General features: G+C 41.9%; 2 protein-coding genes across 2 annotated transcripts in view; both read left to right on the top strand.

The window, feature by feature from the left end:
- Window positions 1-14947, top strand: part of LOC142698209 (protein kinase C delta type-like) — a 285129-nt gene that overhangs the window by 151589 nt on the left and 118593 nt on the right. The window lies entirely within an intron of this gene.
- On the top strand, window positions 11795-14019 carry LOC142698213 (uncharacterized). Its single transcript, XM_075847857.1, has 2 exons — window positions 11795-11883; window positions 13058-14019. Exons 1-2 carry the CDS (start codon window positions 11826-11828, stop codon window positions 13774-13776), a joined length of 777 nt encoding a protein of 258 aa, XP_075703972.1. The 5' UTR covers window positions 11795-11825; the 3' UTR covers window positions 13777-14019.

Here is a 14947-nt window from a genome sequence, read left to right as displayed (position 1 = left end):
TCCGCTAGGTGCTCCTTTGCTTCGGAGGCCGGTGCTTCAGTCCATTACCGCACTAGGGCCACATGTGGGATATTTCTCTAAACTGCAGAATCTGGGCAATAAGTATTGAGTTGCGTTTCTCTGATAAATCCTTTTGTGTTATAAAAAAAATGGTATAAAAAGAGTAAATGTCACCTCTACTTTGCTCTAAATTTCTGTGAAACACCTAAAGGGTTCATAAACTTTCTAAATGCTGTTGTGAATACTTTGAGGGGTCTAGTTTCTAAAATGGGGTGTTTGATAGGGGTTTCTAATATATGGGCCCCTCAAAGCAACTTCAGAAATTAACTGGAACCTAAAAAAATAAATAAATGAGGCAATACTTCGCTTCTTACATTATACTGATAATGAGCCGTGCCCACTCCGAGATGACCCCAGTTTTGACCGTTTGTATAAACGGAGACCCCTATTAGACCGTTCCAGTGCCCGGTTTTCCCAAGCATACACCCCCGAGAAGTGTTTTTCTATTGATGAGTCCCTGGTACATTTTAAAGGGAGGGTTCAATTCCGCCAGTACCTGCCGGGTAAGAGGGCAAGGTATGGCGTGAAGATGTATAAGCTGCGAGAGTGCATCAGGGTATACCTACAGATTTAGGATATATGAAGGAAAGGCCACCCCCAAACCAGACTGCATCCTGGACTACAATAGGTACATGGGAGGGATGGACTTGTCAAATCAAGTCCTGAAGCCCTACAGCGCCATGCGGTGAGGTATAAGAAGCTGGCCGGGCACATCATACAGATGGCTTTGTACAATGCGTATGTGCTACGTCGATGTGCAGGCCAGAGGGGAACTTTCCTGGAATTTCAAGATCTAATCTTTAGGGACCAGGAAGGGGGGGCGCATCGTACCAGGGCAACACTTTCCAGGAGAAGGTCCCCAAACCGGTGGAAAGGGAAAGAGTCAAAAGAGGTGCAGAGTCTGCTATAAGAGGGGGATAAGGAAGAACACAATATACCAATGTGACACGTGTCCCGAAAAACCAGGGCTCTGTATAAAAGATTGTTTTAAAATGTATCATACATCCCTTGATTTTTAATTTACCCTGATGCACTCCGCACAGCTTACCCCCCTCATCTTTCCCTTCTGAGCCCTGCCGTATGCCCAGGCAGCTGATAACAGCCACATGTAGGGTATTGTCGTACCCAGGAGAACCCACATTACAATTTAAGGGGTGTATATCTCCGGTGGCGCATGCTGGGCACACTATATTGGACACTGAAATGGCATATACATATATAAAATTGCAAATCTCACACTGCACCATCTGCTGCGCATTATCTTTTACACAGTACCTGTGGGGTCAAAATGCTCACTACACCTCTAGATGAATGTCTTAAGGGGTGTAGTTTTTAAAATGGGGTCACTTCTCGGGGGTTTCAACTGTACTGGTACCTCAGGGGCTTCTGCACACATGACTTAGCACCAGAAAAGCTCCAGTAGGCCAAATGGTGGTCCTTTCCTTCTGAGCCCTCCCATGGGCCCAAAGGGCAGTTTATCACCACAAATGGGGTATTGCCGCACTAAGGACAAATTGGGCAACAAAATGGGGTATGTTGTTCCTTGTGAAAATAAGAAATTTTGATCAAAAATGACATCTTATTGGAAAAAATATCATTTTTTTCATTTCACAGCCCAATTCAAATAGGTGCTGTGAAAAACCTGTGCGGTCAAAATGATAACAAAAACCATAAATGAATTCCTTGAGGGGTGTAGTTTCCAAAATGGGGTCACTTCTGGTGGGTTTCCATTGCTTTGATACCTCTGGGGCTCTGCAAATGCAACATGGCACCCGAAAACCAATCCAGCAAAATCTGGACTCCAACAAACACATAGCGCTCCTTTCCGTCTGAGCCCTCCCATGGGCCCAAACGGCAGTTTATCACCACAAATGGGGTATTGCCGCACTAAGGACAAATTGGGCAACAAAATGGGGTATGTTGTTCCCTGTGAAAATAAGAAATTTTGATCAAAAATGACATCTTATTGGAAAAAATATAATTTTTTTCATTTCACAGCCCAATTCAAATAGGTGCTGTGAAAAACCTGTGCGGTCAAAATGATAACAAAAACCATAAATGAATTCCTTGAGGGGTGTAGTTTCCAAAATGGGGTCACTTCTGGTGGGTTTCCATTGCTTTGATACCTCTGGGGCTCTGCAAATGCGACATGGCACCCGAAAACCAATCCAGCAAAATCTGGACTCCAACAAACACATAGCGCTCCTTTCCTTCTGAGCCCTCCCATGGGCCCAAACGGCAGTTTATCACCACAAATGGGGTATTGCCGCACTAAGGACAAATTGGGCAACAAAATGGGGTATGTTGTTCCCTGTGAAAATAAGAAAATTTGATCAAAAATGACATTTTATTGGAAAAAATATCATTTTTTTCATTTCACAGCCCAATTCAAATAGGTGCTGTGAAAAAACTGTGCTGTCAAAATGATAACAAAAACCATAAATGAATTCCTTGAGGGGTGTAATTTCCAAAATGGGGTCACTTCTGGTGGGTTTCCATTGTTTTGATACCTCAACGCCTCTTCAAACCTGGCATGCTGCCTAAAATATATTCTAATAAAAAAGAGGCCTCAAAATGCACTAGGTGCTTCTTTGTTTCTAGGGCTTGTGTTTTAGTCCACGAGCGCAGTAGGGCCACATGTGGGACATTTCTAAAAACTGCAGAATCTGGACAATACATATTTAGTAGTGTTTCTCTGGTAAAACCTTCTCTGTTACTAAAAAAAAATTGAATAAAATTGAAATTCAGCAGAAAAAATGAAATTTGCAAATTTAATTTCCACTTTGCTTTAATTCCTGTGAAATGCCTGAAGGGTTAAAAAACTTTCTATATGCTGTTTTGAATACTTTGAGGGGTCTAGTTTTTAAAATGGGGTGTTTTATGGGGGTTTCTAACACATAGTCCCCTCAAATCCACTTCAGAACTGAACTGGCACCTTCAAAAAAAGGCTTTTGAAATTTTCTTAAGAATATGAGAAATTGCTGTTTATGTTCTAAGCCTTGTAACGTCCAAGAAAAATAAAAGAATGTTCAAAAAACGATGCCAATCAAAAGTAGACATATGGGAAATGTGAACTAGTAACTATTTTGGGTGGTATAACCGTCTGTTTTTCAAGCAGATGCATTTAAATTCTGAAAAATGCTATTTTTTGTAAATTTTCTCTAAATTTTGCAATTTTTCACAAATAAAGACTGAATATATCGACCAAATTTTACCACGAACATGAAGCCCAAAGTGTCACGAGAAAACAATCTCAGAATCGCTTGGATAGGTTTAAGCATTCCGACGTTATTACCACATAAAGTGAAATATGTCAGATTTGAAAAATGGGCTCTGAGCCTTAAGGCCCAAACTAGGCTGCGTCCTTAAGGGGTTAATGACCCTCTGACTGTACCCACGACTCTTGAATCTTGCTGTAAGGTCCAAAGCTTGACGCTCAAAGTTGCTGTCACTGGAGCAGATACGCTTTGCCCTCAAAAACTGGCCCACGGGTATAGATGTTGTAACCTTCGGGTAGTGGGCAGACGTGGCATGGAGGAGGGCATTTGTGGAAGTTTTTTTCCTGAAAATATCGGTAGAAATAAAACCGCTATTATCTCTGCAAATCTTGATATCCAGAAAGTCAACGCATGTCAAGCTAAACTTCCATGTCAATTTGATGTTGATATCATTCCTGTTAAGGGAATCAAGGAAAGATTCCAAGCTAGACGTGGAGCCTTGCCAGATGAATAGAATATCATCTATATACCGTGACCACAGGAGCACTGAATCATGACCCGGAATCTGCTGCACAGTCTCCCACTCCCACAGCCCCAGGAACAGATTAGTATATGAGGGTGCACAAGTGGCCCCCATTGCTGTGCCCTGGAGCTGTAGGAAGAGACGGTCCTTGAATACAAAAAAATTATGTGTTAGTGCAAAGTCGAGAAGGCATAGAATAAACTCAACAAGATCCGGGTCATGATTAGTCATCTGTAAAAAATGTCTAGATGCTCGGATCCCGTGGTCATGGCATATAGATGTATACAGGGACTCCACGTCACATGTGACAAGAAGCATGTCATCCTCAAGATACAGCCCATCAAGACGTTGTAACATATCCGTGGTATCCCTGATGTATGACGGCAGGGTTTCCACACATTTCTGTAGATAAAAATCCACGAATATGCAGATGTTCTCACATAGGCCACCAATCCCTGACACTATTGGGCGCCCGGGAGGGCAGATGACATTTTTGTGCACTTTAGGCAGTAAATAAAAAGTGGGCTTGATGGGAAAGTCCACGGAAAGACCATCTCTTAATTTGGAGTTGATAATATTGGAATCCACACCTTGTTGCAATAAACTATCTAGTTCTGCTTTAAAGGCTAGCGTAGGATCTGATGGTAACCTACGATAACAATGGCTCATGTCTAGTTGACGAAAGGCCTCACATTCATACATCTGTGCCGGCCATAATACAACATTGCCCCCCTTATCAGCTGGTTTAATAATAACGTCCCTAAGTTTTCTAAGTTCCAGAATAGCTTGCCTCTCCTTATAGTTAAGATTACATGATGTACTAGACTCGGAAATACTTTCCAAATCCTTCTTGACTAATTTGAAAAAAATATCCACTGAGGGGCATAAGGTGAAAGGGGGGAAATGTTGAGAGCGACGGCACAGATGCATGGGAAGTCTGGGATCAGTGTGAGCCTCCTGTTCCTCTAGAAGTGATAGAAGGGCATCAAATGCCTGTTTCTCTGCCGGAGAACCCATGGCAGCACTATAATCCCTTCTACCAAAATGTTTTTTAAAAAGTAGTTTTCTAGAGAAAAGAGCCAAATCCTTGATGGTGGTAAAAAGATCAAATTTACCCGTGGGGGAAAAAAGACAGACCCTTTTGCAGAACATTTATTTGGGAGGACGACAGAATATGGGAAGAGAGGTTAATTACCTTTAGAGCCTCCTGTTTCTCTTGTCCCTGTTGAATACCCCTCTGGTCTTTCTTTTGACTGCCGGTGTTCTGGGGTCGAACAGGGGGTCTCCATCTCCTGTGGCCTGAGGTTTGTCTAAAAAACCGCCACATTCTTCTTCAGATACAAGAGAGGCAGAGGAGACAGAACGGGACAGGGACCAAGCTCTATCCCTTTTGGTATGCCAACGATAGATTTTATTTGACTGGAAATCACTCAAATCGCGCTGAAATTTTCTGGTTTTGAGATCTTGTATCTCTCTCTCCCACTTTTTCAGCTCCTCCTCCAATGCCTTATCAAAAGTGCCAAGCTCTTCTGTACTAAGAGATTGATGTATCTTTTCCTTAAAGGAACAGTGTCATCACAAATTATTTTTTTATATGTTAAAGATGTTAGTGCTTTATTAAAAACGTTTATATTCATTTGTGTGTTTGTGTTTTACGTTTTCTTATTTTTACACTTTTTCTTCCCTATGGGGGCTGCCATTTTTTGTTCCATTTCTGTGTGTGTCGATTAACGACACATACAGACATGGAATACGGCAGCCACAGTCCCATAGGGACTGCGAACGGCTCCCGTCCCATTGACTGCAGTGTACGGCGTCTGTGTGGGAACTGCGCATGCGCCGCTCCCACACAGTCCTATTCGAAATTGGCGCCGTCCGGCGCCATTTTCCTGTGGACCGGAAGTCGCGGCCGGACAGTAATATTACTACTTCCGGTCGCGGCTTCCGGATTTGTGCACTTGCACCAGCGGCAGCAAACGGAGCGGACGGGCCGGAGGGAGCCGCGGCGGCAGGAGCAGGTAAGAGATTTCAATGTATGTTCGTGTTTGTGTGTGTTTACTACTGTATGTAAACCTACTACACTGTGGGTTAGCTCAAAAAATGGCGACACACAGTGTAGGAGGTTACATCGTTCAAACCCCTCGTTTATCCCGGCACTAGCCAGGATAAAGGAGGGGGGGATGCTGAGAGCTCACTAGAGCGAGGGCTTTTAACCCAATGTTGCAATGCTGCAATTTTGGGAACAGCTCCATCTAGTGACCAAAAATGGGTAGTATTATAAATTAGAAATAATTTATAATATTTCCTGGACTCGTGCAAAAAAATAAAAAAAATTTGAACAATGTTTAATCACCCACACACTAAATGTTTAATTTTTAAAAAAAAAACATGTTTTTCTGGCAACACATTCCCTTTAAGGGAATCAATATACTTTTCCAGAGAGTCGAGGGTTCTACGATCTGCCCCAATGAGCAGCTCAATAAGCGTGCGCGAACATTTAGTAAGGGAATCTTCCCATTTCGCAACAAAAGAAGGATCCTCCGTATCCAAAGTGGGGAACACCTGCAGGTGTAGGCCGCGAGGTATAATATCTTTCTGCAGATAATTTTCCAAGGCTGCCTTGTTCCACCAAACTTTGGTGCGTTTTTTGAGAAGATCACGTATTTTAAGTTTCAAGCCCTTAATGTTACTACTTTCTGTAGTCACTGCTGAATTCTCTCCGAATATGGTACCAAGTTGTGTAATCCAATCCTTATCTCTTTTCCTGAAATCCATAAATCCTGAGGTATATTCTGTAAACACAGACAAGAATAGTCAAGACAACCTAACCAAAAACCTCGCACCAAAGAAATGGCATGTAATGGGGTCCCCTATAGCAATAAAACCTAAAAACGAACCAGATGGGACATATCCCTAAAGAAAATATTGTACTCAATATAAAAAGCACAAAAAATATCTTTATTAAATATAATGACAAAATAGCACAGTAATAGAAAAAGAGAAATAATACAGCATATACGGAGACATATACAGCAGGGTCAGATAGAAAAGACCAAGACAAACAGAATCAACCATGTACTAATGATCGCTCACACGCTCAAATAATATTCAATAATGACACAAGCCCAGGGGTGTATGATGTAAATCCCACATGTAGCCAAAACAGTGTGAAGGTGGCCTGTATAATATCAAAGCCTATACAAATAGGAAAGGGCAGAATAGCTTATGGCAATGTCCATATAATGATAATACGTCAGAGCCAACACAAAAAAGGTGCAGCTAAATAGATATACATAAAATAATGCGTAAAAGGACAGCGCAGTATAGCTAAATAGATATACAATACCGCTGGGTAGAAATCAGCACAAGAAAAGAGTGTGGCTGTTGACGTATATCAATAGATAGTGTAGCTAAAATAGCCATAGAGAAATGCAGCTGCCATAGTTAAACAGTGTAGCCCAAAGATCAGTGCAAGTTTAGCAAAAATACAGACACATACCCTGAGACATGTTGAGAGAGCGTGGAGGATCAGAAGAACTGGGTGAACAAGCGCCTCGACGCGCGTTTCGCCCGATAGACCGGCTTCGTCAGGAGGCTAATTTAAAATGGTACTCCAGGGTTATAAATAAAGAGCATAAAATTAGGCTCACCTGTGATGAGCGCAAATCGGCGCTCGGAACACACGCCCAGTGACGCCCACATCACGGGACGCGCCGCGCGTCAGATGGAGAAGACGCCGCATGGTGAAAATCACCATAGCGACGTAAGACGCTAAGCGGCACTCCCGGATGTAGGCCACACTGCGCATGCGCAACAGAGCGTCTGTGCGGACACCACAGGGGAGACAACAGAAAACAGAAGACAGAACTAACACAATGGCAGTTTAGTACATGGCTGATTCTGTTTGTCTTGGTCTTTTCTATCTGACCCTGCTGTATATATCTCCGTATATGCTGTATTATTTCTCTTTTTCTATTACTAGGAACAGATACAGACTGATTAACCACGGGCGTCGACACAGAAGCTGTGTCTGGCAGATCCTTTACAACAAGACTCTGGTTACTATGTGTACCATTGAACACCAGACTCTAGACACTATATATACAGCTGATCATCAGACTCTGGAAACTATATGTATCACTGACCACCAGACTCTGGATGCTATATGTATAACTGATCACCAGACTCTGGATGCTATATGTATAACTGACCACCAGACTCTGGATGCTATATGTATCACTGACCACCAGACTCTGGACACTGTATATACAACTGACCATCAGACTCTGATATATATATATATATATATATATATATATATATATATATATATATATATATATATATTCAAACAGAGAAAGCAGCAGCACTCAATCTCAGTAAGAGAAAGCTTACATATGTGAACGGGTGCCAGCAAGCAGTCCAGATCCTAGGACTGTATCAATATTCAGGAGAAATAAATCTTGCAGCACTCCAACAGGGTGAATGAAAAAAAACGGTGATTTATTCAAGCCAACATACAGAGGTGCGACGTTTCAGTCCAACATTAGGACTTTTTTCGAGCATAATGGTGTGTACAACAGTCATGGTTTCTATAGTGTGCATCAAATACAAGCAATCAAGCTCATTACAAGAGTATCACAAATACAAACAGCATTTAGTTACGTGTAAAACCAAAGTTACCGTATCAAAAAATAAACCATTGATACAGAAAGTGACAAGTGACATATTTAATAACATCTAAAAACGTCTATATATTAGAACGACTTAATATAAACCTAATTACAATGTCATCAAATATTCCACAAGATGTGTATCAAGTTACGGCTGTCAGACCACTGACCAATCAAAAGACTGATATTTAATTTATGCAAAGTGCTGGTATGTGTTTGACTCAAGTCCTCCCTATCAGGCATTTATTGTTAGCAGGTGCGCATGCGTCAGGCTGACAGCGCCAGCAAGTCACGTCTATAGGAAGTTGCCTGGTTACAGGTAATCAACAAACTCCTGACGCCATTGTGCACACATTCCACTAGCGAGAACCGGAAAGAAGTTCCGCAACACGTTGCCAAGTGACAGGTAACAATCAATATTATTGTAAATAGCTTATCAAGCAAAATGTTTCACAAATACATATAGACACAAAATACATCAAACCACGGAATGACAGAATTGATAAATATTCAGGACATATATATGTCCGAAGATGTCCAGGATCAGCATCAAGAGAAGGTAAAACACCTGTATATACAAATGTATATGTATGAGAGGGAAGCAGCAAGAAAAACCAAGTGCAGCAAATAAATCCATTCCTAAAAATGTCATAGAAATTCTATATAGTCGATGGCAGTTATAAGGTATATTAAACTGCGGATAAAGGATTCCCACGAAAGGGGAGGGATCAGGGTCCCAGTTATGTGCTCCATGAAAACCTACACCAAGGTTAGTAGAGCGACAGTATCCCACTCCCGTGTGCCAAGTCCAACCACAATAACCAGCAATCATGTATCCAACCCATGAGAACTCCACAGTAGCTTATTACATCAGTCAGTTTATACACTAATATTTACATTATTGCTGCGCCCCTTTCACATACATTGAAAGAAATATTTTCCAAAACATTAATACATGAAAACTATTCACAGGACATCAAAATATGAATATCCAATTTCCATCTTCCATTTATTCTTGGTCAATTTAGTATCTTGTGGTCTGAAGTGGTCTACATTCACCTTATGATCTAAAATAGAAAAATAAAGTGTCAAAGATCAAGGTATATATATATACATCTCATATAAAAAAATACAAAACCAAAAAAAGAATAATAGACAAAAGCAGAACATTGCTAGAGGATGAATGCAGATGTCAGAGATGAGTCTCAGAGAGTAGCCCTAGCGACATTCAATTCAACATTCAGACCTTTCCGTCTCAATGTTTCCAAAAGGACAATCCCCTTTGATTGACATTTATGTAGTAATACATTCCTATCACCCCCACTCTGGGGAAGTGGAATATGTTCCAAAATCAGACATTTTAAATCTCTTTCGGTATGTCCTAGTTCAAAAAAATGTTTCGCTACAGGCAAATCTCGTTTATGTTTCCTAATGGAATACCGATGGTTATTCAACCTAGTTTTGAAGTCGCAGGTGGTTTCACCAACATATAATAACTGGCAGGGGCACCATAACACGTCAATGATCCAATCAGAATCGCACGTAAAGTGCTGTCTAATGTTGTACTTTCTGTGTGTTTGAGGGAGCTCACATACATTGCCCCTACACATGAGTGGACAATTGATCCATTTATAGCAGGGCACCCGTTCACATGTGTAAGCTTTCTCTTACTGAGATTGAGTGCTGCTGCTTTCTCTGTTTGAATATATTTGGATCTACTCAGCTGGCACCTTATTCCACTTTTTCTATTGCTGATACCATGGAACAAAATCGGTACTTTGCAGGATATGCCTTCAGCCAACTCTACTGTTTTTACGGAGGAGGACATTGCTAGAATTTTGAATGGAGCAGAAGGGGATGTCTCTTTCTTGAGTGTACCATCATTACCAGATGTAAAAAGAAATTTGGAGTTTGAATCAAAAAAGTTGATCAATGTGGAATTGCATCTCCTTACACTTGGTCAATATTACAAAAACAAGATGATTCCACGTGGTATGCGTCCCCATTTGAAGCCTACAATGCATACTCAACATGATGAATTCCGTATCAAATATGAGCAATTATCAACTAGGTACGCTTTGGATATCATTTTATTGAATATGGATTTTTTACAGAGAGATCTTATTTGGGTAAAGGCTAAAGTAAAGGAATTGGAGAATGTATTACAGTCGCTAGTGTCTGCTGAGGATTTTAGTCTACATATTGAGAAATTACATACTACATTGAGTAAAGCTAGATTGGAGACAGAAACCACCAAGAAAAGAAAATGGTATAGAGACCAACTTGATTATAAGACTGGACACGTTTATTCATGGGACAACTCTAATGATCGTATGGTGGGACTACCAAGGAGGGAACATAAAAATCGGGATATATACAGGAACATCAATGGTGAAGATCGACCTCTTGATCAGACCCAGAGTAACAGCTCAAGCCATACAGATTTTTTAGGAGTCGACAATATGGAAATCAGAAACGAAAACCCACCAGGAGAGCGGGACATAAGAGGCGCCGACGATCTACGGTCTAGTACATATGGTAATACTTTGAAACATCCTAATATTACTACACTTGATTATCTGCATTGGATGAGCTGGTCCATAGCCTCGACCTCACCATTAAACCCGCTGACAAAGGGGGTGCGGTTGTGGTTATGGACTCCAAATCCTAAATTGCTGAAGCTCATAGACAATTGAATGACACTAAGGTCTATAGACTATTAAGTTATGACCCTAGATTTGATATAGAGAGGAGAATTAAAAACTTATTTAGGGGTCTGGGGTCAGTATTTATTTAGGGTTCTGGTCTGGGGTCTGTATTTATTTAGGGGTCTGGTCTGGGGTCTGTATTTATTTAGGGGTCTGGTCTGTGGTCTCCATTGATTTAGGGTTCTGGTCTGGCGTCTGCATTTATTTAGGTGTCTGGTCTGGGGTCTGTATTTATTTAGGGTACTGGTCTGTGGTCTTAATTGATTTAGTGGTCTGGTCTGGTGTCTGCATTTATTTAGGGTTCTAGTCTGGGGTCTATTTATTTAGGGGTCCAGTCTGGGGTCTGTATTTATTTAGGGGTCTGGTCTGGGGTCTGTATTTATTTAGGGGTCTGTTCTGGGGTCTGTAGTTATTTAGGGGTCTGGTCTGGGGTCTGTATTTAGTTAGGGGTCTATTTATTTAGGGGTCCACTCTGTGGTCTGTATTTATTTACGGGTCTAGTCTTGGGTCTGTATTTATTTAGGGGTCTGGTCTAAGGTCTGCATTTATTTAGGGGTCTGGTCTGGGGTCTGTATTTATTTAGGGGTCCCGTTTTTTAAATTGTTCCTGAATTTAAACATCAAGCCGCCTGCTACAAGGAACAATGAGTTACCGAGAACTCTTGCAGCTTGCAATAGACGAAAGTTCCCGGATAAATCAAGGTAAGTGGAACTTGTTATATCAGATACATTTAGACTAGTTTCACACAAACGTGTCCGTTTTGCGTCCGCAAAAAATGCACCGTTTTTCAGTTGCAAAAAGGGATGATTATTGGCTTTCGGACCAAGGGCGGCGGTATTTCTCAAACAGCGCAGTTTGTGAACTGTTCGCGTGCTGCTGTGGTGACAGTGTATCGTGAGTGGACAAATGGCATCATTGGGAATAACGGACATGGAAACTGCAGAGCACCACGTGCCATGTATTTGAGAGGTGAACGTTGGCTACCAGACGTGTGTCTAATACAACAGTTCAGCGAACCCGACTGCGTATGGGGCTCCGAACCCGACGGATGGTCACTGCTCCTATGTAACAAAGGTGCATCAGAAAAAATGGCTTCAATTTGCACGGCAGTATTGGTCTCAGAGCACCGATGATTGGCAAAGGGTTGTCTTCTCCGATAAATCACGTTTTCTGCTTCATCGAAAGGATGGACTTTACAACCATTGCTGGAAAAAGCTGGCGGCGACGTCAGCGCCTGGGGTATTTTTCCATGGCATTCTCTGGGCCACTCATCCATATGGAAGGCTCTGAACCGATTTAGATATGAATCCATCGTTACAGATCACATCCACCATACATGCTGATTGTCTTCCCTGGAGCAAATGGAATCTTAAAGCAAGACAATGCGACATGTCACACGACTATAAATGCCCGACAGTGGTTGGAAGAGCACGACCAAGACTTCCAAGTACTTCCCTGGCCCCCTATTTCTCCAGACTTGAACCCAATTGAGCATCTGTGGGACCACGTCAATCGTGTTGTTCGCTTTATGGATCCTCCCCCACGCACCCTCCAGTAAATGTGGGATGTATGGAGTCAGCGAGGCTCCACATATGAGACCACTGACCAGCACCTTATTGAGTCACTCCCAGCCCGTCTACTGCTGTCCGTGCTGCACACGCCGGTTACTCTGGATATTAGTAGTAGCTATAATAATGTGACTCGACTGTGTATATATTCATAGTATCAAAACGGTTGTCCAAGATAAGAAAAACATGGGAGCTTTCCTCTAGAAAGAAGGCCACGCGAGTCCATAGGAAATGTCTGGTATTGATCTTTTTTCCCATTTTTTCTGTACATAATTAATATATGTTATACACATTGTTTCACATCTAGGCATTGCTGATGGAAGATTAAGATCTGGACATAGAAGGCGTCAGAGTGTGGAGCAGGATGAAGACCATGACAATGTCCCTGACAGGAGACGAAGACGTGGTCAAGTTCCACCGCGCCGTAGGTTGCAGCAAGACGGAGCGGACAGAAGCCGGTCCCCATTACGATCTGAGCCAATAGAACAGTCTGAAACGACAAGTGGCCGTCGTATTAATAGTGCGACCGAGCTCAGAATTTCTGGAGAATCCCAGCCTGCGTCTACTCCATCAACTACTCAGGAGAGATCCGAAAGGCTGGAGGAACCAACACAAGACCCCAGCACCAGTGAGCCGCTACCAAACCTGCAGCCGTCCAGAGAAGGAAGCAGATCTCCTCAGCAAACATCTAACAGGCTGGTGGAGCCAACACCAAGCACCAGTCAGCTGCTTCCCAACCAACAGTCGACAACAGAGACCACAGACAGCAGACCTGTGCAGAGAAGACAACGTCGGCGAGGCAGGAGAGGCAGGCAGATTGATAGACTCCCATCTCGAACTTTTACTGAAAACGAAGACATCCAGTCCTGCACTATATGCCTAGAGGACTATGAGATTGGAGAGCAAGTCACCGTTCTGCCATGTTCTCACATATTCCATCTGCCTTGTATTGCACATTGGATCCCGACAAATCCACGCTGTCCCTTGTGCCGCGTCCATGCCTTTCAAAGAAAGAGCAGGAGATAAGTACCAACAGCTGTGGTACAGAAGAAACACCAGCAGTACAGATATGATCACTGACATCTATAGTATTTTTGTGAAATCATGGCTGGAGCTTCGGCACCAGTATATTGCTGAGTGATTATCGTCTGGTCTGATTATTTTTTGTTTTGTCTACAGTACCACCTAGTCTTCTTCATCATCTTCACCTTGGACGCCAGAATCTCAATCTGCACAGAGACCTAATAATAAAAGATCCCTGATGCCGTTTCCCAGAATCCATTTATGTGATACTGGAATTTCCCTTCGGGGATTAATAAAGTTATCTTATCTTATTTTATGCCTGGGACTCCCTTCTATCTTGGATATTTCATATTCCATCTCGGTTGGATTGGCGTTTCGACTACTACTACATTTTGGCCTAAGACTTACATTACGCCTTAAAACTGGTGAGAATGGTGGTGTTCCCATGTTTACATAGGAGCAATGTAGGCCCCAAGATTACAATATTTAGGGTGATTGATATATATTGTAAAAATAAAAAGCACAGAAAAATTACTCTTTTTTTAGGGTATGTTCACAAAAGAAGTGCAAGTCACTTCTTGGGCCGCTTTTGGAGCCGTTTTTCCTAGACAATATTGAAAACAGCTCCAAAAACGGCCGTAAAAAAACGCTGAATACCTTGAAAACAGCTCTGTATTTTCAGATATTTTTGAGTTTGCGTGTGAACATACCCTAATTTCCATCAATGTACAAATGAATAGAAATGAATTACTAACATATACACCATCCAGACATAACATTAAAACCACCTGCCTTGTGTAGTCCTCCTCGTGCTGCCATAATAGCTCTGACCCGTTGGGACATGGATTTCAGAAGATCTTTAAAAGTGTTCTGTGGTATCTGGCACCAAGACGTTAGCAGATCCTTTAACCCCTTCCTGCTCCTTGACGTTCTATTCCATCATGTTATGGCAACAGGAGGCCTAACAATGGCCTCCGGGTTTGTCATCTACGGAAGCCTAGTTTGTCCTGCCTTAGGTTTGCTGTCAGTGTATTAGAATAGCGATCAGGGATTCCTGACTTCAAGTCACCTAGTGAGACAAAAAAAAAACAGTTGTAAAAAAAACAACTTTTTTCAATATTAAGTCCTTTATTTAAAAAAACAAATTGTTAATTAATAACTATTTAGTGTGGTA

The sequence above is a fragment of the Rhinoderma darwinii genome (genome assembly GCF_050947455.1).
Source record: "Rhinoderma darwinii isolate aRhiDar2 chromosome 12 unlocalized genomic scaffold, aRhiDar2.hap1 SUPER_12_unloc_9, whole genome shotgun sequence".
NCBI classification, from domain to species: domain Eukaryota; kingdom Metazoa; phylum Chordata; class Amphibia; order Anura; family Rhinodermatidae; genus Rhinoderma; species Rhinoderma darwinii.
The sequence above is the reverse complement of the archived record's forward strand: the minus strand, read 5'-3'. Positions and strand labels throughout refer to the sequence as shown.